Genomic DNA, 27037 nt, shown 5'->3' on the forward strand with positions numbered 1-27037 from the left:
CCGAATAGCTGCAATCAAAAGAAAGATCAGTACAGAATCCAGAAACAAACAAAAGAAAAAATGAAGTGACAGACTATGTTATACCAAAAGAAGTTACCGAACTAAGTCTGGTATCATAGAGAGCCTGTTCGGTCATCAGCTCTCGCTATGGTGAAACTTCCATATCTTTCAGTCGGAGAAAGTCTTCTCGATCAATAGAATCCACCCGACTATTCTCGTTGGGGTTGGTTCTCGGATCACTCCAATACGAAGGAAAGCCCCAAAGAGATGAAGAAGGAGCAAAGAAAAATTGGTTCTTCCATCCATTCATGGATGATGAAAGATCCGATATAAAAGAAAGACCTTTCTTCGAGTTGAAAAACCACCAACCTTTGGCCTTAGGGTGAGGATGGAGAACAAAGAAAGCCCGAAATAAAGAAGGATGAGGATCAGTCGGGATAAGACGACATAACAAAGCAAAACTAATAATCAGCTAGATAGAGTTCGAAGCCAGCTGAGCAGGACAAATACCGCAATAGTCAAGAAGATTCTGAATGAACTCCAAAATCAGAAATCGAAGACCGGCCCGAAGGTCCTCGAAATAGAACGTAATCTGGTCCGGAAGAGGAGAGTTCACCCAACTATCTGTACCAAAAGCAGAAAGCTGATGTTACTCTAGGATACAGTACTGTTTTCGAAGCCGTTCAACATTGGACCCAGATAAGGAAGAGACTTCCATCTCCGAACCCGAAGGAAAATTGTCGGTCGGATTTTCTGACCGACTATCTCAAGAAGATGAAGCCTTTTTACTTGCCATTGAAAATGAGAATCAAAAAAAAAAAGAAAACCCTAAGAGAAGGAAAGGGGAACTCGACCTGGAGATAAAGATGACATAAGGAAGAAGAAAACTCGGAACCCTCCTAACACTGGGGCAGAACCTTCTATCGCAGGGGAGAGTAACGAATACAAAAGTAAAAAATCTAAATGAAAACGACTTTATATATATATATGACCCTTCAATGATCCGGATGAAGTCACTCAAATTAGGATCTCCTCAGATGTCGACACTTGGCTACATCAAGATTGACCATTGATCGGACGGTTCAATGCACCTACTCCCAGATCATGCCACCTCACCATTATTCGCATGAACAGTACAGAGCCAATGACATCCAGATACATGGCCAAAATCTACTAGTCAGAATCAAATTGTTCGGATTCTCTGGACGTCGAATTATCTTCCCGAAACGATATCTCAATGATGATCTCACAGTTATCGAAATGATAAAATAGCTAGAGATCTCTCGTATTTCAAAAAATCATTAATGCCTGCAGCCGAATTGGAGCTCGAGACAATATGTGACAAACTTTCTTTGTTCAACGTGACAAACCACGTGACAACACGCATGTCGAACTATTTTGAACTTGGGAGTGGGAGGCAATTGTTGGGACAATTCAACAGATCCTCAATTTTGACTCTAAATCGACCTCATGAACATAAAATACCGACTAACAATCAGTTGGCCGATCTACAGTCGACCATCCTCAGCCATCGACAAACAACTACGATAACTCGATTAATCTCAGACCGATGACCATCGGCATATCAGAGTTATCGATTGATGCTCATTCGGATCTCCTCGACTATCGACATATGATCGACATACCATTGTTAGTCGGCTTACCTGAAACTGTCAGTGTAGAAAACACATAAGGATCAAAACATGATCAGTGGCGGGTATAACCATCCATCCCACGATCATATAATGCCGAACTTGTGGGATCCACATGTCTAATCGTTACAAACGGTTACCAGCTATTCGTCTATAAAAGGAAGTAAATGAACAGCACTTGATAAGACAATTCTGGACTGATACTCTGCCACTTTCAATTTTCTATCTGTTGTTCATCATTCCTCATTGACTTAAGCATCGAAGGATCTTCGTCGGACATAATTTCGATCAGTGTGGACTTTATTTTATAAATACTCTTCTTCGATAACAGGCTCAACAGGAGATTGACCGCAATACTTCTCGTATTGGTTTGCATGAAAAAATAAAAAAAGTAACGTCTGTCTAAAAAATAATACTAAAAGAAAGAAATCAATGAACAAACACGTGATCAGCCGATTGGGCATCCCTTTATTGATCCGCTTGCCTGTATTAGAGAGCAGGTAATTAATTAAGAATATAAAAAATAACAATAAAAGAAAGAAATCAATAAACAAAGATATGACCAGCCGATTGGGTACCCCTTCATCAATCCACCTGCCTGTATCAGAGAGAACGGATAATTAATTAGAGATATAAAAATAATAATAAAAAAATCAATTAACAAAGACATGACCAGCCAATCGGATATCTTCTCACCATCCCGCTTGCCTACGTTAGATAATGGATAATTAATTAGAGATATAAAAAATAAAAAATAAATTTTTAATTATATTTTTAACTTAAAAATAATTTTTCAAATAAATTTTATGTAAAAATACCTATCTATTTCAGATATAAATTAAAAACAACTATTTATTTTAACTAAAATTATTCTTATATTCTTATACATTTATATCCTTTAAAATATTATAGTATTACATTATCATAATATAATATTTTTTAAATAACAATAAAAAAATTTAACAAACAAATACAGCAGATTTGGTGTCCCTTTATCGATCGATTTATCTGTATCAGACAACAGATAATTCATTAGAGATATTTTTGAAATATTTTTCACACGATACATGGCTGCACACAGCATGCATTGCACAGCCCACATCCATATACTATCATCCATCATATGATGGATGGTGGGGCATGCATTGTATTTTTTTCTTCTCCTTCTTCTTCTTCTTTGATAAGGATGTACTGTACCCTTTGGCGCATTATAAAGGACCCATGTTCTTTAGAATTTCTTCTATTTTTTTTTTTTTTTTTTGGGTAAAAGGAGCAAAGCTTCGTTATAACATAGTAGAAAGGATAATACAGTCTTAAATACACAGCATTCAAGCCACAGAAGTTATACCTTAAACTCATATCATAGCGATTACAGGAACGGTGCAAAGTCCAAAATAAAAACTGATCGTCTCTAGTCAAGGATGCTGTAGAAATACTGAAGACTCTCCACTTTGATAAAAGCTGACATCCACACACCATAAGCGTGAAATTGGGGAGCATAGGAACAAAGAACATCCAAGCTTGAAATTGAGAGCCTTCTGACTTCAAGAGCTTCAAGGGACTAATAAAGTGGCTAAGTAACATAGAGTTGGGGAGTATTATCCGCTGATGTTTCAACAAATAGTGCATCTTCATCAAACCTCTGGGCTTTAGTTTCTTCATCAGTAATTTCTCATTGAATATAGCACTAGAACAGATTAATTGGCACCACTGAGACGATCTTGAGAAGGAAACTATCAGCTAAAGCTTCGGCCACATCATGTTCAGTAGAGAAACCGTAGAGAAATCTCTCTCTCTCTCTCGCCGCAGAGTGACCTCAAAGCATTGTTTATATAAAGGAAATCATGCTAAATGAAGTAACCATGCTTAGAAACATGGACAAGCACAAATATATATGCAATCATACACGAGCTCAACAATAAGTGCTCGTACCATCACCGTGTACTGCGCTTAAAACAATGTTTAAGTACATCGATTATTTGTTGGTTGTTAGATTTGAATTTAAAAAGATAGTTGATTTAAGATATAACAATGCTTTCATGATGCAGGTCCATGTCCTGTGATTGGAATATGAGGAATCACTTCGGTGTCTGGGCGTGCGCTAGACAACTCACATAAACTATAACACTTTGAAGAGGGTCTGCTCAGGCTAAATGTTAGACCCCCTTGATAAATTTAGTAATCTTAATCACACATATATGTGCATTTACCTTGATGGACTCTTTTGTAGTGTAAACTGGTATTGAGCTGCTCTTCTCGGATCCCTGCCTCAGACTTGCAGCAAGGATGCCTAAAGAGGGTGGTGGTTCGAACTGCATGATGCTCTCCGGAAATACGAGGTTGTTGGCCAAATGGGTCTAGCATGAGTATTCTGAGGTGCCAATTTGGCAGCGGAGCAAGGGAATAATTTTTAAGGACTCATAGTTTCCGATCACTAAACCCACACCTAAGCCGTGTGTAATTTTTCAAACTCAAACTGTCACGCCCCAAATCCGAGACATAACACGGTCATGCTACCGAGGGATGGAGTCCACGATAACACGAAGCCAATCCATCATAATCATCTAAAATCCGTCAAATAAAAAGATTCAATTCTATTATTCATCAAATAATCGAACCAATATGGGTTCAGAGCATCTAAATCCAAAAACAAGTACTAATCCGAATCTCAACATTCATAAATAACTACAAATCCATGATTATAAAATAAATTAAACTTCTATTGTCAAATTTTTCAGCTTGCTATATCGATCTTCAAGTTTTGATTCCTTTTGCCGATCCTAACCTTATTTCTCTGTTCAAACAAAAAGAAAACAAAAAGAATATGAGCTACACTAGCCCAGTAAGTAGAACTTGCGCTTCCTTATCGGATCAAGCATAAGTTTTTCATGATAATGCAATATTTAGAAAATAACAGTTAATACAAAATAAAGTATTTCATAGAGTATATAACAAAATAAGTTATAAACTCATTATGCATGTATAAATCATGTATATTTCACAATCATGGATTGTAAATCATTTTCATCATGTATTCATGTCATGTTTCAAAACATTGCTCACAGACATTCGTGCTAAGGTCACTATTATATCCGTGACATGGCCATGTTTCTTAATCGACAGAGTTCTTAATTCATGTGCCAACTTTATACCCGCTGGCAGGGCCATGTTTCGTGTGGATGCTAGCTCCGGATGTCGACCTTCCCGAAAGAATTCATTCATAGCTATCTGAGAGCCTTTGAAATCATTTTATCTTTTTTTTAAAACATACATATACATAAATAGAAAAACAATAAAATTCATGCTTCATAATCATGCTATTTTTATATAACATGTTCATGAAATCAATGCTCATAATAAAACATGCTTTTTCATATCACATATGCCGATCCTTATTTTATGAAAAATTATGATTTCATCAATAGTAATTCTTTACATAAAAGCATGATCCTTTAAAAATAAATAAGGAGCATAAAATCCACTTACCTCGATCGTCCGGGACCTTTTAATCTTCCTTAAAAGAATCGGACAGTTCTATATAAAATATTAAATCATCAATAAATTTTATATATTTAATAAAATTATAATATAAAGAAATGACCGATTTGGTGATCAGTCCACTAAATCTCTTCTTTCGGCTCTAAACCGATCTAAGGTCATTGGTCCCTAGATCCCTAAGAGTGGAGAAGATAGCCTAATAAGGGATTCATAGGATTTCTTGGAGAGAGAATTTTTTTTTTTTTTACTGGCTTAGTGGGCCGGATTTTTACTGGGCTTAGTGGGCTGGGTTATCACATTCTACTCCCCTTTAAAAAAAAATTTCATCCTCGAAATTTAACATACCTTCATTCACAAATAAGTGTGGATATCTCGTCTTCATATCATCTTCAAGCTCCCATGTGGCCTCTCTCTCTTCATGATTACTCCAATAAATCTTTACATACGGAATGATGCGCCGTCTTAGAACTTGCTCTTTTCGATTCAATAATTCAGAGTGAAAATTCTTCATAAGTTAGATCTTCATGAACTTGCAATGGCTCATACTTTATTACGTTATTCGGATCAGGTACAAATTTTCTTAGTGGTGAAATATGAAAGACATTGTGCACTTTAGATAATTCTGGTGGTAAAGCTAGTTCGTAAGCAACATCTCCTACTCGGTTCAAAATTTCAAAAGGTCTAATAAATCGCGGGCTCAGCTTGCCATGTCTCCCAAACCTCATGACACCCTTAGTAGGTGATACTTTTAGAGAAACATGATCACTGAAGTGAAATTTCAATTCTCTTCTTTTTCTATCTGCCCAACTCTTCTGTCTATCCTGTGTTGCTTTGAGTCTTTCCTTGATCAGATAGATTTTCTCTCTAGCATCCATCTATTATCAGTAAAATCCTTTCTTATTTACAACTAACGTATTTCATAATATCTTTTGATTTAAAGAATTAATATTTTTAATCAATTCAGACCATCACGCTTTTACTGCGCACTCTGTTCTCAACTTACCAAATTATCTAAGTCTATCAAAAATATCTTTGTATGTTAAATCAATCAAAGATAGATCCAACTTTCAGATTTCATATACAATTTAGGATAAAATTTAAGATTTCCTTGTCATTACTATTCTTAGGCATAGCACATTAAAATTAAATCTTCATCCATCTTCTATGTTTGAACTTATTACATAAGCTTCACCACCCCTCAAGAATCCCATATGTCTAGAATTAATTTGAGTTAACCTTCGATTTACCTTATAATCATTTAGACAACTTCCAAACCAACTTTTCTTTGCAAAGAAATTAACATCAAAATCAGCAAAGTTATCATGTCCTTTATCCGTATAGATTTAGTATTCCAATGTCATTAAATATACCTAACATAATATATCAATACCTCTCACTTCATTCTAGGATCAACACTTCTCATACTCAGGTCAACCTTGCTGATTGAAATCTAAGATATAACTCGTCAATTCTATTATAGACATCATATGCCACTTATGCATAAATTTCATCATAATACCTATTGATTCGAAATCAAATTATTGAATCCTTTCTTTTATATCTATCATGTTCCTCATGATCTTAGCCTCAAGTTCAAATATCACTAAAATCACAATCTCGAATAATGATAACCTTAAGCTCAAATACCACTTAAGTCATATTTTTTAGTGATCATAACCTAAACTTTATATCATTCTATCACGTCCTTAATGATCATAATCTTAAGCTCTGATATTATCCATTATACTCCACTCGGTCACATCCTATTGATCATACATAAAGTTTTGATATCACTTTATAATCTCAATGATCTTAAACCTAAGCTCTGATATTATTCTATTATATCTTAATCATTTATATCATTTATATCATAATCCCCAATGATTATAACCTAAGCTCTGATACCATAAAATGTCACGCCCCAAATCCGAGACATAACACGGCCAAGCTACCGAGGGATGGAGTCCGCGATAACACGAAGCCAATCCATCATAATCATCTAAAATCCATCAAATAAAAAGATTCAATTCTATTATTCATCAAATAATCGAACCAATATGGGTTCAGAGCATCTAAATCCAAAAGCAAGTACTAATCCGAATCTCAACATTCATAAATAACTACAAATCCATGATTATAAAATAAATTAAACTTCTGTTGTCAAATTTTTCAGCTTGCTATACCGATCTTAAAGCTTGGATTCCTTTTGCCGATTTTAATCTTATTTCTCTGTTCAAACAAAAAGAAAATAAAAAGAATATGAGCTACACTAGCCCAGTAAGTAGAACTTGCGCTTCCTTATCGGATCAAGCATAAATTTTTCATGATAATATAATATTTAGAAAATAACAGATAATACAAAATAAAGTATTTCATAGAGCATATAACAAAATAAGTTATAAACTCATCATGCATGCATAAATCATGCATATTTCACAATCATGGATCATAAATCATTTTCATCATGTATTCATGTCATGTTTTAAAACATTGCTCACAGACATTCGTGCTAAGGTCACTATTATACCCGTGACAGGACCATATTTCTTAATCGACAGAGTTCTTAATTCATGTGCCAACTTTATACCCGCTGGCAGGACCATGTTTCGTGTGGATGCTAGCTCCGGATGTCGACCTTCCCGAAAGAATTCATTCATAGCTATCTGAGAGCCTTTGAAATCATTTTATCTTTTTCTTAAAACATACATATACATAAATAGAAAAATAATAAAATTCATGCTTCATAATCATGCTATTTTTATATGACATATTCATGAAATCAATACTCATAATAAAACATGCTTTTTCATATCACATATGCCGATCCTTATTTTATGAAAAATTATGATTTCATCAATAGTAATTCTTTACATAAAAGCATGATCCTTTAAAAATAAATAAGGAGCATAAAATCTACTTACCTCGATCGTCCGGGACCTTTTAATCTTCCTTAAAAGAATCGGACAGCCCTATTTAAAATATTAAATCATCAATAAATTTTATATATTTAATAAAATTACAATATAAAGAAATGACCGATTTGATGATCAATCCATTAAATCTCTTCTTTCGGCTCTTAACCGATCTAAGGTCATAGGTCCTTAGGTCCCTAGGAGTGGAGAAGATAGCCTAATAAGGGATTCATAGGATTTCTTGGAGAGAGATTTTTTTTTTTTTTTGTTTACTGGCTTAGTGGGCCAGATTTTTACTGGGCTTAGTGGGCTGGGTTATCACACAAACCTCATTATTTAGTTCAACCCACTAGGTATACTTCATGTGGGGGTTGGTTTGCGCATACCAAACACATATTTCCATCTTAGGAAAATCTATCCTCTCTTTTCCCTCGTACGATGACCTTGAACCTAAGAAAGAGTTGTAAGTTTCAAAACTCAGAAGATATAACCAAAACTATCAACAAACCATGCACCTAAATTCAAACAAGAAATTCCCAAGACAGTAATGGCAAAAACTTTGATGATACCATGCACCTAAATTTAACTTCCATACGTGACCTTAGAGTTTACATTTGCCTATGAAGACGACAATTATGTAGCTTTATAGTCTTAGAGTGGGTCCTGAGGACTCTGTGATGGTTACTGTTGTCAGATATTAACCAGCCATCATGCTGGTCATACCTATCGACCTCCTGCCATAGCATAAGAAGGGGAACAGATACCAAGAAAATTCCACTTTTGAGCAATTGGATGAAAGTAGACGTACGAATCCTATTCCATTTTGATATCACAATATTTTCTGTTCATATAAATCATGACGTACTTCATTTTCCTTTTATACGTGTGCATGCATGCCTCAGTTTGTGATTTCAGTTTAATTTAAAGCAAAGAAGCTGAGTAGAACATAACATACCTTGAATTCTGATGTGATTTGCTTTTGCCTATAGATCATTTGAGACCGAATCTCTTTATCTCGATGTATACAAATAACGATCATTGAGCTACCACATGACACAAGAAGCTGGAATTAATTTTTAAAAAAGAACACCTCATGTGCCTCTAACAAACCTCTTCAAACCTTGAGTGGCTATACAAGACAAGGTATATCAGACCCTGCTAATCTCATGTGCAAATATCAGAAACTTCCTTTGACATCAATTCGAGATCTCAGAAGCTCCAGACAAATAATTGAAAGCTTACAATGGAATATATAAAGGACTACTCTTGCACTTTCAGAAATTTCTGATGCCCATGCCTAAATGCCCAAGTAAATGCTTGTTGCATTTGATCTCCATCTAACAAAACAGAAGATGAGATTTTCTTTTGTGTCAAATGGAAGTCCAGTAATAAATCCAACCGAATCATCACGCTCTAGAACATAATTACCCTGATCGACCATTTAATATATTCGGGACCTTGTTTAAGGTGCCGTTGGTTGCATGTAACTAGACAATTTACCAGTCTAATAATGTTGACAGGTGCTTTTCTGGCGCTCATTTTGCCGTGTCCATATGTAACTGCTGCTTTAGAAGATCGCCAAATTCAGCAATCATAAACTCTGGGGGAAACAAGAGGATGCTAGATGGATGGAGATGATGCCAGCAGCCGGTGGTTGATTTTGGTTAAAACTGAGGGTGAGAGGATGCCAGATGGTTGAGAGTGTAAAAGAGGGTGGTAGCTCAAACAGCATGATGTTTCTGAAAATATGAGGTTGTTGGCTGAGTCAGTCCAACATGATTATTCTTACAAACTGTCAGGACAGGAATGAGGAAAGGGAGAAACATGATTTTTCTTCCAAAGACCCCAAACTTCACTTGATTTAACCCATTGGGAATTCCTCAGGTGGGTTTTGGCTCGGGTCTAGAATGACAAGTCAGTCAGCCTTGCACAAGCAACAGAAAGATTTCCATCCCAGAAGAATTTGTCCTTGGTTTTCCCACTTTTATATGGCATGAACCTAGGAGTAATAACTTTCAGAACTCATAAGACATGTTAATAGCTAAATACGTCGAGCAATTTTGAACCTAAACTCAACCTGAACTCTGCATATTTTCCAAAGCAGACACCCATATCCAACCCATAGAGTTTACAATTGCACCTGGGCATGATTATTGTGGAGTTATAGACATAAAAAAGAGCCCAAGGAATCTCACCATTATTATTTGTTTACCTTCCATCATCCCATAATACCTTCCATTATGCAATAAATACCCATTTTGTGGTACAAGTAGAGGAATAAATATCAAAGTCCACTTTTGATCACTTGGCATGAAATTTATACACAAGTCCATGTCCATATTAGACACCACAAGACAAACTGTAAATTTAAACTGTGCTTTATTCCTTTTTCTTTTTCCTCTATTTGTATACAAACAAATCATATGGCAGAACATCGCATACCTTCAATTCTGATGCCGTTTTGCTTTTTGGTTGATTTTTGGCCTTTTGAAACACAATCTCTTTATTTTGGATAAATAAACGATAGCCACCAAGTTACTGTATTTCTTTATGAGCTGGAATTAATCCAAGAAAATAATATCTTACGTTCCCCCTAATCAATATGATTCTTCTAATCACGAGTGTCAATACAAGCAACAGATGTGCATCCTGTTGATCAATTATTCAAATATCAGCAAATACCTTTAACATAAATTTAGCCTCTAGCAGAGCATTGAAGAAATTAGTGCAAGGTCAAAATGGATATAAATAAAGAACTATGGATATTAAATAGATATCTTCTAATTGTACCTTCAGAAATTTTTGATGGCCCTGCATGTTTTGCCTGGTCTTACAGTAAATGCTTTCTTGTTTTTGACCTGCAACCGAGAAAGGCAGAAGAATTGTTATTTTTTCTATGTAGAATTACAATCCAAAAACAACTAAATTAAGCCCTCCTACTCTGGAACATTACCAACCTGATTTACTGTTTGAAAATAATCAGGACATAAATTAGCATGTGTTTGGTTCCATGTAACTGAATGACCCACAAGTTGGAAACATTGATTGGCAAGTTTTTGGTTTTCCTTTTGCTTTGTACGATGTAACATCAGCATGTACAGTAATTATAGGCTGAGCTTTGGCAGCTCAAAGCAGATGGTGGTATTTTTCAGAGACACTTGGATGTAAGTGGAGTTGCTGTTCTTCCAGCTCCACACAACTCCATCCAGCAGAGTTCAATTACCAGCAACCAAACAGGCCCTCATATATGCCACTTCCAACAATTTTTTGTATGTTATGATGTAACATGCTTTCCCAATCTTGTTAGATGAAAAACAATGCAAGTGAGAACATCTGAAAAAAAGAAAACTTGGAGGGGTTCCAGATCATTGTATTTTCCCTGCAAAGTGCCTCTTTTCTCCAAACCCAACTACAGAGAAACTCCTTTCTCTTGTAACCTCTCATATTATTCAAGAAGATTTCCATATCAGATCATCTCCTTGCAAAGCATGAACTTATGAAAAAAAATCAAGAATGGCCAAGTAACTTCCCCTCCTCATCATGTACATTCCATGCCTTATTTTGCACAAACTTGGCATCCCCATGGCTTTGCAAAGGTCTAAGATAGTTCAGCCACTCAGGCACCTGTGCTACCCACTCATGGTTTTCTTTCAGCTGCCAAGCTGACTCGCTTGTCAGCCAGGAAAGCATAGTGCATTTGCATTGCCACCAATCCACGATCTTCTGAAAGACTTGAAGTAGCTGGTTCTCTCATCCAATATATGCAAATTGCAGTTACCTAAGAAAATAATTACAATTACATGGTCCGGAATTATTCCCTCCACCTTCATTGACTCCAGCAACTCAACAAATTGACATTCATTTTTGACAGACTCAGAATAGATAGAGTTCCACATAAGCATGTCTCTTGCTAATTTCTTGTTAAGTCCGTCCTGTGAATTGTCTAGAGCCCTTGAGTTCTTTAGTGACACATCAAACCTAAGACCATTTTGAACCATGCAAGAATGGAAAGATGTTTCACGCAACTGCGAAGCAGCACTTGTGTAAAAGTTCATGATATCCACATAACCATGGTGATCTTCTTTTACTCCATCCAAGTTGAATAATGTAATAGTTTTAACATTCCTCTTTCTATCTCCAACCTGTGAAAAACCAGCAATCATGGAATTGCACATCTCATTTTCTCTAATTGACATCTGATCAAGAGTTTCCCTTTCTCTGTCCACATCTCTAGACTTCATATACATGCCCACCAATGCATTGTCAATGTAGACATCTGAAACTAAACCCATCTTTATGATGGAAGCATGAATTTGTTTCCCAAGATCAATTGCAGCTATATCAGCACAGCCTCTAAGTATTCTAGCAAAGATAACCGGGTTAGCACGTAAACCATTTTGTTGCATCTGATAGAACAGTCTAAGAGCTTCGCTGCTTCCTCTATTCTGCATATAGCCCAACATCAATGTTGCATACGAATCCGTATTACACCTTTTCATGCTGTGAAAGAATTTGCAAGCAGTGGATATGCATCCACATCTGACATAGAGGCTTATGACTGCATTTCCGACTATAACATCTGAAAACTCAAAACCGCTTTTGACAATATGACAATGAATCTGCTCACCCACCCCCTTTGATTTTATATCAGCACAAGCACCAAGGACAGTAGAATAGCTAAATTCATCAGGGATCAACCCAGAGTGATACTCCTTGGCAAAAAGTTCAAGAGCTTTCACTGGTTGAGAATTCCAGCAATACCCAGCAAGCATGATATTAGTGAAGATCAGATTTTGGAAAAGAATTGAGTAAGAAAACAGCCTAGAAGCACTGCCGATGTAGCCGCACTTCGCATACATGTGAAGCATAGATGCATTCATAAAATCAGAAGATTCGCACCCAAGTTTCACAGCCAAAGCATGGATCTGCTTGCCTTTATCTATGTCAAGAAGACCAGTGCAAGCAGTTGCTGCTGTGACTACAGAATGCTGGTCCAATTGTATGCCAGTTTTCCTGAAAGCATGAAAAGTCTCAAATGCTTCCTCGAACTGAAGATTATGAACAAGACCAGCCATAATTGCCGTCCATGAAACTACATCACATTCTGGCATCCTATGAAAGACTGAATTTGCATCCACCATCTCTCCAAACCTAATGTACATTGAAATCAAAGCATTGCCAACTAAAAGTAAAGAGAAGTGTCCAGTTTTCAGGATATAACTGTGGATTTGCCTACCCTCAACCAGACAAAGGCACAAATTTAGAATGGTAACCAAAGCTCCCTGCTTTGGACTCCTGTCCAAAACAAGAAGTTCTTCAGCAAGCTTCACAGCTTCCACTCTGTGACCATGAAATTGATATCCTGAAATAAGTAGCGAGTATAAGAATGCATCAGGCTTCTTAACTGCACTAAAGAGCTTGCCCATATAGTCCGCTTCTCCGAGCTTGGTTAGCAATCTGACAAACTCAGCAACCACGTAGCTGTCAGCATCCAATCCGATCTTAATAGAGTAGACATGAAGGCATTTACAAAAATCAAACATCTCCAAAACTGAAGCAGCACTGGCAATTATTCTCAAAGTCACCAAGTCCATAAGAAACCCTACTCGACACATCTCCCGGCAAAGCTCCACAGCTTCTATGAAGAGGCCATTCATTACATAACCAGAAATCATAGCATTCCAAGCAACCGGGATCTTCACAGGAATTTCATAGAACATCTTCAGTGCGTCATCCAAACTCCCACATTTTGCATACATATCCACAAGCCCAATCTCTACAAATCTATCAAATCCCAATCCACTTTTAATCACCAGTCCATGAATCAACACGCCCAAATCAAGAATCCCAGACATCGAACACCCCTTTAATGCTGATGATATCAAAAAGTGATTGGGCTTTAAGCGGCTTTGGTACATTTTCCTGAACAGCCCATATGCCTCGAGATCGAAACCGTGGGCAACATAGCCTGAAATCAAAGTGCACCAAGATATATGGTCTCTCTCGGGCATTCCATCAAACAGCTTTGCACAGCTATCGAGCATCCCAGTTTTTGAGTACATATCCAACAACACGTTCGAAACCAGGAGATCTGATTCGAATCCCAATTTGATCAGATGAGCGTGAACTGAATCTCCCAGAAGGAAATTCTTAGATCTGATGCATTTTCTGAGCAAATTAGTGTATACCTGGGCGTCGGAGGGGGGGAAGATGTGGTCGAATGGACCTAAGATCTCTAAGACATCGCTCATGGTTCCGCTGGTGCGAAGGGGTCCTCTGTGATCGTGAGTGATTAGTTTGTTGAGATGGGAGGAAGAGAAGGTCCCACATGGGTTAATTTGGGTGGGCTTCAGGCGGTGGAGAGATGGGGTGGTGACGAAGCCTGCGAGGGAGGCATGGAAGATGGACCTTAACATAAGATTGGAGGTGGGATTTGGGTGCGGTGGTGGTGTGTGGTGCTGAAATTAGTGATGGGGCATGGTCGGAAGATGGAGAGAACCCAGGGTCGTTTCTTAGGGCGCGCGATTTTCAAACCTCTCGGACCCCATCAAAAAGTAAAGGAACATAAATCAACGTAACTACTGTTATAAATTGGAATATTCATCAAAAAAGAAAAAGAGCAATGATAAGGAGTACGGCTGCAAATTGTAATGGTCTCCAAAGAAGCTTGAGCATAAACTCTCAACTATGTTCTCCATCATGCTCTCACGTTAATTTGAAATTTTAACGAATTTCTCCTGCTTATTTTTGTTGCTTCTGTTGTTCTTCCAATTTTAACTTAAAATAGAAAGAAGGAAAAGAGGAAGATTCGAAGGAGCAAAGGATGACTTTGATTTCTAAAGTGGAGATAGTTGTAGGGCATTAAAGCTTAAGTAATTAGTTTTGACAAGGTATTTTATATTGAGAATCATCGGTGGCAATTAGATCAATATGATATTTTACGGCTGCACCATATTTAGCATGCTAATGAAAGTAGGAGATGTTTAATTCATAATCGAAATCGAAATAGGAATGAGAATCGAGATGGCTTGGAATCGAAATTAAAATGACCAAATTCTCTGAAGCATTTGATTCGTGACCGAAATCGAAATGAAAATTTGAATCCATAAAAAAGAGTAAGAATTGAGTTCTATATAGATTAAGACATTCTCATTCCATCCTGAAATCAGAATCAGAATAGAACTTCTCCCAACCAACCGATTAAAATGAAAATCACCCATTCTGATTTCAGACCCCCACTCCCTCCAACCAAATACCTCCTAGATGCTTTTAATAGGATGCATAAAAAACCAGACCCTCTATAGTATATATCCCGAGCCAGGTGCCAACCTGCAAGGCTGCAAGTAGACCGGTTGACCTTCACCAGCCTAAAGAGGATTTTGTTCATTTCAAACAATAATTTACACCTGCAGGCTAATTGTGAGTCCAAGACCCTGTCTTAAATTTCAATCAAGTCAGGAATAAATTACACAAAATCAGACCGGATTTCTCTTTTTATCTGCCCATAAAGTTGAATCTGTTTCGAACAATCTGTGAATTGCTATATATAGACATCAAATGACTATCTAAAATTTACTGGAACTTCAAAACCATTGAGCTGACCCTCGAGAATGACTAAGCTTCCCAATATCGAGGAGTTTTTGGTGATTGTCTGGAATTTCTAGGCGTAGCAAGAGAATGCAAATCGGTTGGCGGGATCCGTCCAGCTTAAACCTGCAAGAGATTGGATGGGTCTTCCCTTATCAACATCTTTTGCATTCTGAGCCAGAATGCTGGAGTCGAGGGACAAGCCTAAGACCAAGCAGAGCCGTCCCGAATTAATCATCCTCCAGCTACCCATCCCCAAACTTAACCAACCTTAAGCTACCCATCCTCCAAAACAGTAACGCGCCTCCCGCACAGCCCCAGCTAACAACTGAACATTCCGCCTTCATCTCCCCAGGAGCTCTTCAAGGGGAATCACAGACGTTGTGCGGTTGAAACATCAGTGTCGAACTCGACATTGTCCGGCTGCAGCACTTGCCAAGCTAGCCTTTAAAGCCCGACCTGAAGCCCGAGCACTGAATTCCTAGATTGTTTTTTCAGATACATGATTGCCTGGCAAATTGCTTGGCGAACCAATTCCTCCACCGCCATCCTGCCTCGCACAAACTGCCTTCTGCTCAATAGACATGACCCCTGGTACAAATATTCAAGCACATTTTCTCATTGAATTCAGTCAACTGACATAGTTTTACAGAAGTTTCATTCACAAACCCAAATGGTAACCACATAATGGTCAATGAATTAACAAAACAGCAAAACCCTAACAAAAATATTATGCACCCCAAAACTGATACCAGAGATAAAACAAAGGAAAGATTACAATGAACTTCTACAGGACATACTGGAACCTTCAACATGCACAGCAGTGTCGCGGCGTTCACTAAAACTTTATAATACATTAGAAGGTATTGAAAATGCCTTGAAACCCCTGCGATGGCATGACACTTCCTCAGTGTTCTAGCCTCTCTCATGCTAGGTTTACATGATGACTCTGTGTTCGGTCTCACCAGGGGCAACGGACTGAAGATATGCTACTTGAGCTGCTTTCTTTGAAAAATTCAAACCCAAGAAAATCTACCCAGACTTCCAATGCTAACAGGCATTGTATGGAACGGCACATTTTTTATAAATAACAAATACAACTACGCATTATTGCAACTATCCAAAAGGATTTCCTCCAACAGGAGCAAAAGAATTTGGAGTGCCTGGTTGGTAGCTTCTAGCAGCTGAATGTGGATCCATGCCTGAAAAGCCAAATGCAGCACCCTCAGTGCCCAAACCTCCAATTCTTTGAGGCCTGCAATCATGTACATGCACATTCAGGGTGAACATAAGCATGTTTCCTCCCAACCAAAAAAGGAGACATATTTCACACAATCTTAAGTTGAATTTTCTGCATGTTAGCAACCTAGGTCCAGCTTATTTTAAGTCTGGAGACACAGCATGTAGTCAAGATAACGTTTCCTCAATCTGACATCTATTTCCAGCATTTATCTATACAAGGAGCTATAGGACGAATGTTTGACCCCTATAATATAAGGCAAAAATATGCAATTCAGTACCAATTGTGACAGATTTTTTATTTTTTAAAACAAGAAGAATTTGAAAAATGAATATCATTTGAAGAAATATATTGTGGAATGTACTTTGCATTGTAATGATTTTGATCAAGACAAGATCTATCACTATATCATTGCAATCTGAATGAACGGTTAGCTTGGTAACTGTGATGACATTTTGGCACATCCAATTGATCACTGGAGAAATAAAACAATGAAAAAACAGATCACATCATAGGACTTACACCACAGGAAATGCATTATTAGGTACTTGATGGGGCATGTTGTTCACAGTCTGCTGCATCATGTAGGAACCTGTCAGTTAAACCAACTCATCAGCAGCATCAAAAGAGAGTATTAGGCAACTCAAGTAAGCTGTATCAACAAAGAAAACTGAAAGACCACAATATAATCTTACTTGGTGGCACAGCTGATGGATAAGATGGTCGTTGTGGGGGCACCCATTGTGGGGAGGGGGACCCCAAGCTGGACGTGCGCAACAAGGCCGAGGTGTTATTCATGGTCATGTTTGGTAATGCTCCTTGCAAGGAGGTCAAAGAAGGGAACTACACCAGAAAAAGAGCAACCCGCAATTCAACATTGTGAAAAATTCACCAAAGCAGGCTTCAAAGCCTCGAGTGAGAAAATAATAGCCAAGTAACCAATCATATTAAAGAATCTTCATTATTTAGATTTGGTCTGCCACCATGCATTTTGAATTTATAGCATAAATATGTTAACTATGCCCAAGGAACAGAGAAGGTCACGACTTCCAGATCGATAGATCCAATGATATAATCACAAGACCAAATAATGTTGCAAAAACACAAGTCATCTATTTAATGGCATCAAGAATAGGAGGACAACAAGAGTATGATCCTGGTAATATTGGCCACTGAAAATGAGAATAGGAGTTTGCATTTAAAAATTCAGTTCATTCCAGAAAAATCAAGATGTCTGGTGAAACAAGCCCATTTCCACTGAAAGGCATCCTGAGGATTTCCAGTAGAATCAAACTTCTGATATTAAACAAAGGCCTGTTCCTGACAATAAGACCATCACTAACAGGTGCTCAAATAGAACCTAATACCACAAAGTGACTGAAAACTTAATGATGCATTGAACATTTTCTCCATAATGCCGCATTATAATGACAAATATATCGCAAAAATGAAATTTACATACTGTGGAAGCATGAGGTAGTTTTGGCTCATTCATGAGATCAAATGGATTCGTAGATTGTGATGAATGAGGATACACTGGCAATGGCTGCAGCAGAAAAGACCATACACAAGCCACCATCAGAAACTAGACATATTTGAAGCAGAAATTACTGATCAACCAAGATGACAAGGAGCTGAAGTGCATACTGCTGCATTTGGATACTGCATGACATACACCATGCCAAGATGTGGACCTGTCTGCCAACCTGGAACTGGTGCAGGTGCTGGCGGGTAACGTGCGGTAAAAAGATCCTGCAGATGATTTCATACCAGAAGAAATGCTAAGAGCATGAGGGCAAGAACAAGAATTTAGATCAAAATGATTACCTCTGGAAGTTCTTTTCTCCCACTAGGCTTAGTCTCTAAGGAAGGAGGTTGTAATGAAATTCCAGAACTGGTTTCATGAGGTGGTATCGTTACAGCTTGGGAAGATTGCCCAGTTGGAGCAGCCATTGGACCTTGCAAGTTTGATGGAAGTGATGAACCCCAAAACTGCTAGGACCATTCACAGAAGAGCAACTAAATAGATTATCGCATCAATATAATTACAATATTTATAGCTTAGACAGAAACCTGATTGTTTGGAGCTCCCATGGGAGGTGCATTATACGATGGATTAATAGACTTAACATCAGCAGCTGAGAATACAGAAAGTTGTTGCTGGTTTGCAGTTGGCCACTGCCCTCCACTATTGGTTTTTAGAAAGGAATCAACTCCTGCAACAGGCGAAGTTGAGAAGTTGGCTACAGGGGCAGGTACAGGAGCTGACAATTCAGCCAGCACAGATTCAAGAGGACTTGCACTTGAAGCTGCCTGAGGTGCCTTTTGAGGGGCAACAACATCAAAAGATGCCCAACCTCCACCATTAACAGGTGGAGAGGCAGTTTCCTGATGCGTAGATTGTTGCGATGCTCCAGCAGGAGGAGGTTCAGGATCTGTGCTAAAATCAATCAAACTACCAGAGTTCACCCTCTTCAACTCCACAGAATTTCCAACACTGGATCCCCTGCTGCTTGAAGGTGCAGTCGTCTGTGACAAACCTTAGAAAGAGTAAGTCTCTCATATATTGACTACCCAGAAGTAACCAAAACAACACAAGCTTCAACATCCAGAGAGCACAGTTTCTCCCAGCAGTTGATGAAAATAAGTGAAAAATTAGCCAAAGATGAAGAACTTGATTTTTGAACATTAATTAAGAAGGGGTAAAATGAAATAAGACAAATTTTCAAATCAGCTAACACCCCAAACTTGAAGAAAATCAATCCACAGTTTGCAGTATGGTACAACTACAAAACATTTTCTGAGGTTACCTGTGTACAGGTTAACGGATTTCCCAACAACCTGGTATGACCTGCTGATGAAGGTACAATTATGGATCAGGTGCCTACGTTGTTTAACACAAGAGATGCAATTAGCATTGGATAATCAGTTTCTCATGGTATCTTGGTGAGTCATATGGTGATAATTTATAAACGGGCATCTCAGTGCACAAGGCTCCTGCCACAATAGGATCTAACAAGGGTCAAATGTATGCAGCCTTACCCCCATGCATGGAGAGGCTATTTCTATGTTTCAAACCCATAGACACCCAGGCCAAAATAGAGGAACCTTACTGTTGGACCCATGAACACCCTTTATAATTTGTCTCAAAGAAATTTTTAGCCCCAATACCATGTAATTTGAGAAAAAGTTTTTTGAAGAATGCAACAGTGCATTGTAAGACTGAGTGAGATAGTGTGCATCTCTTACAACAAAGACCAGACAAGAACCCAGCTAGGCAAAGACCTCAATTTGTGACAATTAATAGGTAAAGAGGATGAGGAAACCTAAAAGAACACAGATTTGTATTAGAATAACAGGAGATAGACTTTGTTGACAAAGGATTATGATTAATGACAAAGTAAACTTACAAAGACATATTATAACAGATCAACCTTTTCATATCATGCCTTCGGTGATAAAATAAAGTCAAAGAAAATCATTAATTAATGTAGCAGTTCATCCATCTAAGATACAACCTTATCCACAGGTTCATCAGCATAATACAGTTAACCAAAATCACAAAATGCATTCACTTTTTCTTTGGGGCGATGGGAAAAGTTATGTATTAACATACACCAACCTAGAATAGCTTCATATTGTTTTAACCACTCTTTTTGAGAAAGGTCCCCATGCACACACATTATCATACATGCCCCATGTAATATGCATCAAAACAGTCAAACATTCATAGGATTCCAGTTTCTAAAATGATTTTTTTGAAAGCCGTACATCCATCACAGTGTATTTTGAAACTACTTTCAGACTGGAGTTGTTCTGATGTAGGATGTGCATCTTCAATAAGAATTATCAGAAATGACAGTAGAATCTAAGAGGACAATGTGTCTAAAATATCAAGTATTTAGCTATAAAGCTCCTGAACAGAGCCCAGCATCATAAGCTACCCAAATCAATATAGATTGATAAGAAATCTGTCCTAATACATTTTCAGTGTCCTTGACATATCCATAGATAGATCGTGTTTTCGTTTTATTAAATGAATCAAGCATCCATCTGGAACACTAACATTTCATGCAAAGTACATACATATGACCATGGATGCTGAAACCAAGTATAGAGCTTGTGCAGTAGCAATCCTTGAGTGTTAGAAAACCAGTATGCAGCTATTCATTACAGTAATTGCTTTTAGCTCAGCATAGGTTTTTAATGAAAAAAAGCAAGAAATGAGCAAAATCATCCAGAAATTATTTCTACCATCACAGATACACGAGTCATGAATCTTTTATAAATCACCAGGGAATTTTACCTGTGCTGGTGCAGAACTAACAGCGGCCTGGATTGCATTTAATTTAGGTGGCTCATTAATCTGAATCGATGGAATATCACCACCTAGAATATCTCTGACAGGTCGTACCATGGGGGGGCTGGGTACATTAACATCTTTCTGATGGCTTGGCGACCTCCCCTCTGGCCTTGGATTTCCATCTGGAGACCAGCGATCTTCGAACTTCCGGTTTTGGCTTCCATTCCCAGTTTTATCATCACGATGCTTCAAATCTACCACCTTGAGGGAGCCAGGACTTCTCTTGTAATCACCTTGATCGTATCCAGGACTTCCAGAACCAGGTCGTTCACCATAACGGCGTTCATAGGTGTCCTCATAAGGTGGGCTTCTTGAGCCACCCCGATAGGAATCTTCCCTTCTGTTCTCATAAGTATCTTCCCTATCACCCTGCATCATACATATGCGATCTTGTTTCAACAATGGGGGTACCTATCATACCAAAAACTGTAGAAGACCCCTAAGAAGGCTTCTGCTGATAACTACCAGTGATAATATAGAAGTAAACATTTAAGATCTTACTCAAAGTATTCAAAAACCACCTTCACCTTTGGAGGCCTGTCAATGCTCCTTTCCCCGGTGTATCTCCGATCCACATAAACATGCTTAATGAAATCTCTGAGCTTATCAGGATTACTGAAACCAAAAGAAAGGATCAGATTTACCAGTTATTCAAATTTCAAGATGGCAAACCTTGGATCAGCAATAAACCTGCTGTCAGGAACATAGTGTCGCTGTGGATCCCATTCTTTGAAATAAATTTCCTTAGCACGCTGTTTTTTTATTAAAAAAAGGAAAAGATAGTAAGAAAAATCACTAAATAATATAGAAGCACAGGTTGAACATGGTGGTGCAAATGCACATTACCTCATTCCCTCCTTCTTGAAGGGCACGAACTTCTTGCGGAGTAAATTTGGCCATCGATATTGATTTAACACGGTGGGTGAACTCTCGACTTCAAAATTTATATACATATATACATATATATATATATATATATATATATATATATATATATATATATATATATATATATATATATATATATATATTAAAAAAAAAAAAGAACATCGTGAAGTCAGCATACAATCAGAGGACTTAATTTTACCAGTCATTCTGATCATATCATACTCAAAAATCCATCATCTAAGGGAATCAGGAACCTAAGTCAATTGAATGTCAATCACAATAAAATATACCATGTACCATGTATCACATACTGTAAACATGTACACAAGAAACAATAAATGTTAAAGGCAAATAAAAAAGAAAAAGCAAAAACAGGATGCCAATCAATACTTACTGTAATCCACTACAATTTGTGCAGATGAAAGTCCAGAAATTTGTGCATACATATTGTGGTCCCTGTTCAAAGAAGCACATTAGGAAATAATCTTTTGTAAGGTGCATATCTGCATATCAAGAATGCTTTCTCTGTATATAATTACAGAATTTCAATAAAGTTAGATGACAAGCATGCTTACCAGAAAAAACAACATAAAAGGACAAGCCAGTAAATATCAGTAATTTATAAAATTGGGATCTCATTTGTAAAATAATCGTCCTTTCATCAGGGTAAAAGTCAAGATGATCTCTCATCATCATTATACAAAAAAACTGGTACGAAGAGAACTAACATAGGCTGAGGTAACATGTCACTTTATCATGTTATCTAGGCCCCAAAGTAACTTGACACCATGCTTGGAGGACACTTCAGAACTTTGAGTTATAGTCAAGATGCTAAAGTCAAGGCTAACCCTGAGAGGTACAGTAGCCCAAAGAAAGCCTCACTATAATTAGAATACAAGGAACTTGAATTTCAAGCCACTTCCATCATATTCAATACCCAGACAACTTTAGGTTAAATGAGAAAGTTACGTCCATTTTACAAGAGGGTTGCCCAGTTGGGAGTCACTAACAAAGTTGCAAAAATTATTTTTTTATGAAAAGTTGCAACAATTATGATTTTGCCATTCATGGCTAGTTTGACTTTAGTTCAAATTTAGACTGCTTTTTGGCCTGTTTTTCTTACCTTTCTCTACTGAAAAAGGTTGTAAGCCAAGCAAGAGTTCATATTAGGATTAGAAACGGTTTTTTCCTCATTATATCTGAGTCATATATGAATTAGGCAACCTAGGAGTTTACGGGCTTTCAATAATGTCCATGTCCTATAATCTTTTGCATACAGAGCTGAGGTAATAAAATTTGAGAAATTTTCTCTTTATATTCTTGTGCGGTCTAAGAGGCTCACAGTGCAAGGCTATGGTTAATTTCAAGATGAAGAGCTTGGTGAGACACTAACAGCTTTAATTGACCTCTAAGATTTTAATGCACAATAACCAAAGTTTGTGAAGCTAGAGGTTGAGACCGAGCTTCCAGCAAACAATAAGGTATCATTTACCTCTTGTACACCAAGAGGGAAAATCTTTTAAACCCTTTTACCCTCTTTCTTACTTCCACTTAAGCAATTCCTTTATTTTATTACTATTTGTGGTTAATACTACATTCTATGCACCGCTCTTACTACATGCATGTAAGAAAAGATAGTCCTCCATCCTTACTGATCCGATCAAAGAAAAAAGAAAATTTCTTCAACCCACTCAACCACAGACCTCTCAAGAGACTTGGTGGAAGCAGGGTTCAAAGTCCTCCTTTCTTTCATTAATTCTATGATAAACTTGTTTACAATGCCTCTGTTTATGCCAATGAGGTTTGTCTGGACAAAATCCAAGTTAGATTTTTCTTTTACTTAGAAGAAGTCATAATTTTTCTAAAATACACATAACTGGCAAAAATAATCACGAAAAGCTAAAAAAGAACCTCCTGCAACTAGCTCTCAACTTCAACATCTTTAGCCGCTTCATCTAATTCTTTTCAGATTTGAGTTATACCCATCAGAATGTTTTCCAAAAAGGAACTTTTACTTTGACCAACACATTTTCAAAGTCCAAACAAGGAGATTTTACCCCCGGCTGCTTTGTGCAACAAATGATCAAACCCATTAGGGAGTCAAGGTAACATCATAGATCTCAAAATGTTACCCAAAATCAACAAAACTAAAGCTCAATAAAACATTGTACAGGTTTATGGCCCTTGAAATTTTAGATGCAAAATTTTGCTTTCAATGTGGCTCCCAGACCTTGACAAGGCCTGCCCATAGTAGCCAAAGCAGTCTACATCAAGTCTAGTAATCCTCTTGGATCACTTACCTGCATCAACTATACTACCACGTAACATGATTTGAAGTGTCATATTACTAAATTATACTTTACATACCAAGAGTTTTCTAGTATTATTCCACATCTTTTTTTTTCCCTTCCCATTTGTCCATAGGCATGATGATACTTCTTTTTTTGTAATTATAGTCATGTGTTTGCACTAGCTCACATACAAGTCATTAGTCGTGATCATTTTACCAAAAGCCTTATCCCTACGTACCAAGATTGCACTTATGAAATCATATGACTAAAACAGCTAAAGATTTAGATCGTGTAATGAGGCAACATTCTGCACCATCAATATGAATTCCAGAACTGAAACATAATATCAGTTCTATTTATGGATGAATGGTTAACTGAGACAGAAAAACAGAACAAAGTTAAGGCAGCAAATTTAAAGGAGAAATCCTGAAATCTCAGCAGTCAACATTACTTTCAGATGAGATGCTTATAACAGTACATCACAGAGCTACACAGCAAATATACATTAAAAACAGGAGTATAAGTCATCAATACAGAATACTACTTCCTTAAAAGATTGTTATAATTTAGAAACACTACATCAAGGAGGTCTCCATATACATCCAGTGTGATACACTTTCAGCGACACAAAAATCCTTCTAGTTCTACATACCGTTGATGACACCAATGCCCACTAAAATGAACCATTTTAAAACATATGAGCTAATATAGTGGAACGATGCAGTAGTCAGGCCAAAATTAGACCAACCAAAGCCAGAGAGAGTCTACAGATTTCTGAATACCGTGAAACATTTGGAAAGAGAAAAAGAAACTTGACTTTAGGTTCCTGGTCACGATTTTTTTCACACTAGCTCGCCATATTTCACGAGAAAACCCACCTCCCATTAAATCATGCATTTCAAAAGTAGAATTCAAGCATCTTCAACAGATAACATCATAATTTATCAGCATAGGCGCATGCGAAACTAAATATTGGTTCTTCCACATGATTCCAGATATTCTTGTGTGATCAAAGAGTGCAGTCAACCATAATTCGCAGATCACAAAAAAAGATTGAAAAGAAAAAGCTTACCAGACTGTTGCAATTGATGCATCGCTTATTCGCAGGAAGCTTCAGAAGCCCTCGTATTATTTTCTCGTTCTTTTCATCCTCCTTCATCCGATTTGCCATTTTCTCCTGAGGATCCCCCTGTTTCCTTTAACAATCCCAATCACCGTAAAGATCCCAACTCAGAAGAAAAGCGTAGCATAATAACCAAGAAACCAAACTGCATCCATGAAATCAGAGCAGATCATCGAGAAAACAAGAGAAAAGTCATAAAAGAATCATGGATTGATGCAACTCGACAAGTAGAACAACGAATCGTCGAGATCTGAAACATAATTCCTCTAAAACAAAAAAGAAAAAAGAAGCCCTCGAAGGATCTGACGGCGAAAAGAGTGAAGAACGAAAAGGACCTGTTTCGAGAATTGGGCGCGCGGAGCCTAACTGATGCTGAGAAGTTCCGGCGGCCCAAGGAGGTTGAGATCTAAAAGCAGCATAGGATTGGAGAGATCGGGGGTTTCCTCTCTACTTCTCTCTAGGGTTTGGAGGATCTGCCGCTTTCCCTAACGAGGTGAGGTAGAGAGAGAAAGAGAGAGAAGGGGGAAGGAGAAGTAGATGACCTTGCTTTTCTTTTCGCTTCTCTCTCCGGTCAAGCCGGTTTAGCCGGTGACGACGGTGTTTTGCCCGTATGCTACGGCCAGTTTACGGAAATGCCCTCCAAGGGGGTTCTTGGATTATTTGAGTGCCCTTGGAAAGAGTATCAATTTACTTTCTTCCTGTAGTTGGATCTCTAAACTATTATTTTATTATATAAAATATATAATAAATAAGAAAATAAATTTATTATAGTTAAAATGTTGATCTAATAATTTTATTAATTTATTATATCAAAAATATTATTAATATATTAATAATTTTATTTGTAATCTTTTATAATCAAGTCCTACTAAATTTTGTCCCGTACACTAGATATAGATACAAATATATAAACTCTTGAGCGGTCCTCCGTACATCATCAAAAAAATTTACTTTAATTATTAATATATATATATTATTTTTTAATAAAATAAAAAAAATACATCAATGCAAATAAGGATTTATCAAATTACTTTAAACAAACTTAATTGATAAGATCATATAAATTCACCCAACATCCACATCATTTTCATTAATTTTATTTTAAAAAATAATTTTTAAAATAATAATATTAAAAACGATCATATCCCAAATCTCCAACAATTCTCATATATCAACATTGTAGTGAGTTATAAAAATAAATTATAATTATAATATGTTATTAATATGCATCCTATCATAATATATTCAAATTAAGATATTTCATAAATTATATGCATAACATCAGCCTACAATAATCAACTAGAATAATTAATTGCATCTTATCCCTAAGAGTTTGCCAAATTTAAATTCTGAATATTGCTTAAAAAATATATAATGAGCATAATACACTTAAAATTTAGAATTTTAGTTCTCTATCTAATTGTTTGCAATACATTGATTATAATAGAAATATCTAAAAATTAATGTATCTTTTTAATAATAA

At 37.1% G+C, this 27037-nt stretch overlaps 2 protein-coding genes across 13 annotated transcripts; both read right to left on the reverse strand.

Moving 5' to 3' along the window:
- Positions 1-3986: 3986 nt before the first annotated feature.
- Positions 3987-14916, reverse strand: LOC105051825 (pentatricopeptide repeat-containing protein At4g18520, chloroplastic). Of its 6 annotated transcripts, none has more exons than XM_019850348.3 (4): positions 11020-14915; positions 10853-10920; positions 10505-10711; positions 3987-4446 (listed from the first exon to the last, which is right to left on the reverse strand). In XM_019850348.3, the coding sequence occupies exon 1, from the start codon at positions 14476-14478 to the stop codon at positions 11737-11739; it is 2742 nt and encodes a 913-aa protein (XP_019705907.1). In that variant the 5' UTR covers positions 14479-14915; the 3' UTR covers positions 3987-4446; positions 10505-10711; positions 10853-10920; positions 11020-11736. The 6 variants fall into 6 exon arrangements, with proteins under 6 accessions (XP_019705907.1, XP_073107118.1, XP_073107117.1 ...); XM_073251016.1 differs by lacking the exon at positions 3987-4446 and adding an exon at positions 8292-8512; XM_073251015.1 differs by lacking the exon at positions 3987-4446 and adding an exon at positions 8651-9801.
- Positions 14917-15527: 611 nt separating this feature from the next.
- On the reverse strand, positions 15528-26145 carry LOC105052384 (uncharacterized). 7 transcript variants are annotated; one of them, XM_029262937.2, is made up of 14 exons: positions 25890-26112; positions 25504-25699; positions 22535-22596; positions 22099-22186; positions 21943-22004; positions 21774-21867; positions 21196-21621; positions 18963-19418; positions 18717-18884; positions 18537-18641; positions 18352-18435; positions 17585-17732; positions 17412-17481; positions 15528-16240 (listed from the first exon to the last, which is right to left on the reverse strand). In XM_029262937.2, the coding sequence occupies exons 2-14, from the start codon at positions 25600-25602 to the stop codon at positions 16225-16227; spliced, it is 1878 nt and encodes a 625-aa protein (XP_029118770.1). In that variant the 5' UTR covers positions 25603-25699; positions 25890-26112; the 3' UTR covers positions 15528-16224. The 7 variants fall into 7 exon arrangements, with proteins under 7 accessions (XP_029118770.1, XP_019709950.1, XP_010931848.1 ...); XM_019854391.3 differs by lacking the exon at positions 15528-16240 and adding an exon at positions 16251-16904 and having other exon boundaries at positions 25504-25620; positions 25890-26145; XM_010933546.4 differs by lacking the exon at positions 15528-16240 and adding an exon at positions 16251-16904 and having other exon boundaries at positions 25504-25627; positions 25890-26110.
- Between the last annotated feature and the right edge of the window lie 892 nt (positions 26146-27037).

Source organism: Elaeis guineensis, chromosome 2 (genome assembly GCF_000442705.2).
Source record: "Elaeis guineensis isolate ETL-2024a chromosome 2, EG11, whole genome shotgun sequence".
NCBI classification, from domain to species: domain Eukaryota; kingdom Viridiplantae; phylum Streptophyta; class Magnoliopsida; order Arecales; family Arecaceae; genus Elaeis; species Elaeis guineensis.

Coding starts and splice junctions, on each gene's coding strand:
- LOC105052384 (XM_019854391.3), bottom strand. CDS start 25,602: ATGGCAAATCGGATGAAGGAGGATGAAAAGAACGAGAAAATAATACGA. Junction 21,868..21,942: donor CACTATGTTCCTGACAGCAG/GTTTATTGCTGA, acceptor TTTTGGTTTCAG/TAATCCTGATAAGCTCAGAG. Junction 18,436..18,536: donor TGCAGTATCCAAATGCAGCA/GTATGCACTTCA, acceptor TTTCTGCTGCAG/CCATTGCCAGTGTATCCTCA.
- LOC105051825 (XM_019850348.3), bottom strand. CDS start 14,478: ATGTTAAGGTCCATCTTCCATGCCTCCCTCGCAGGCTTCGTCACCACC.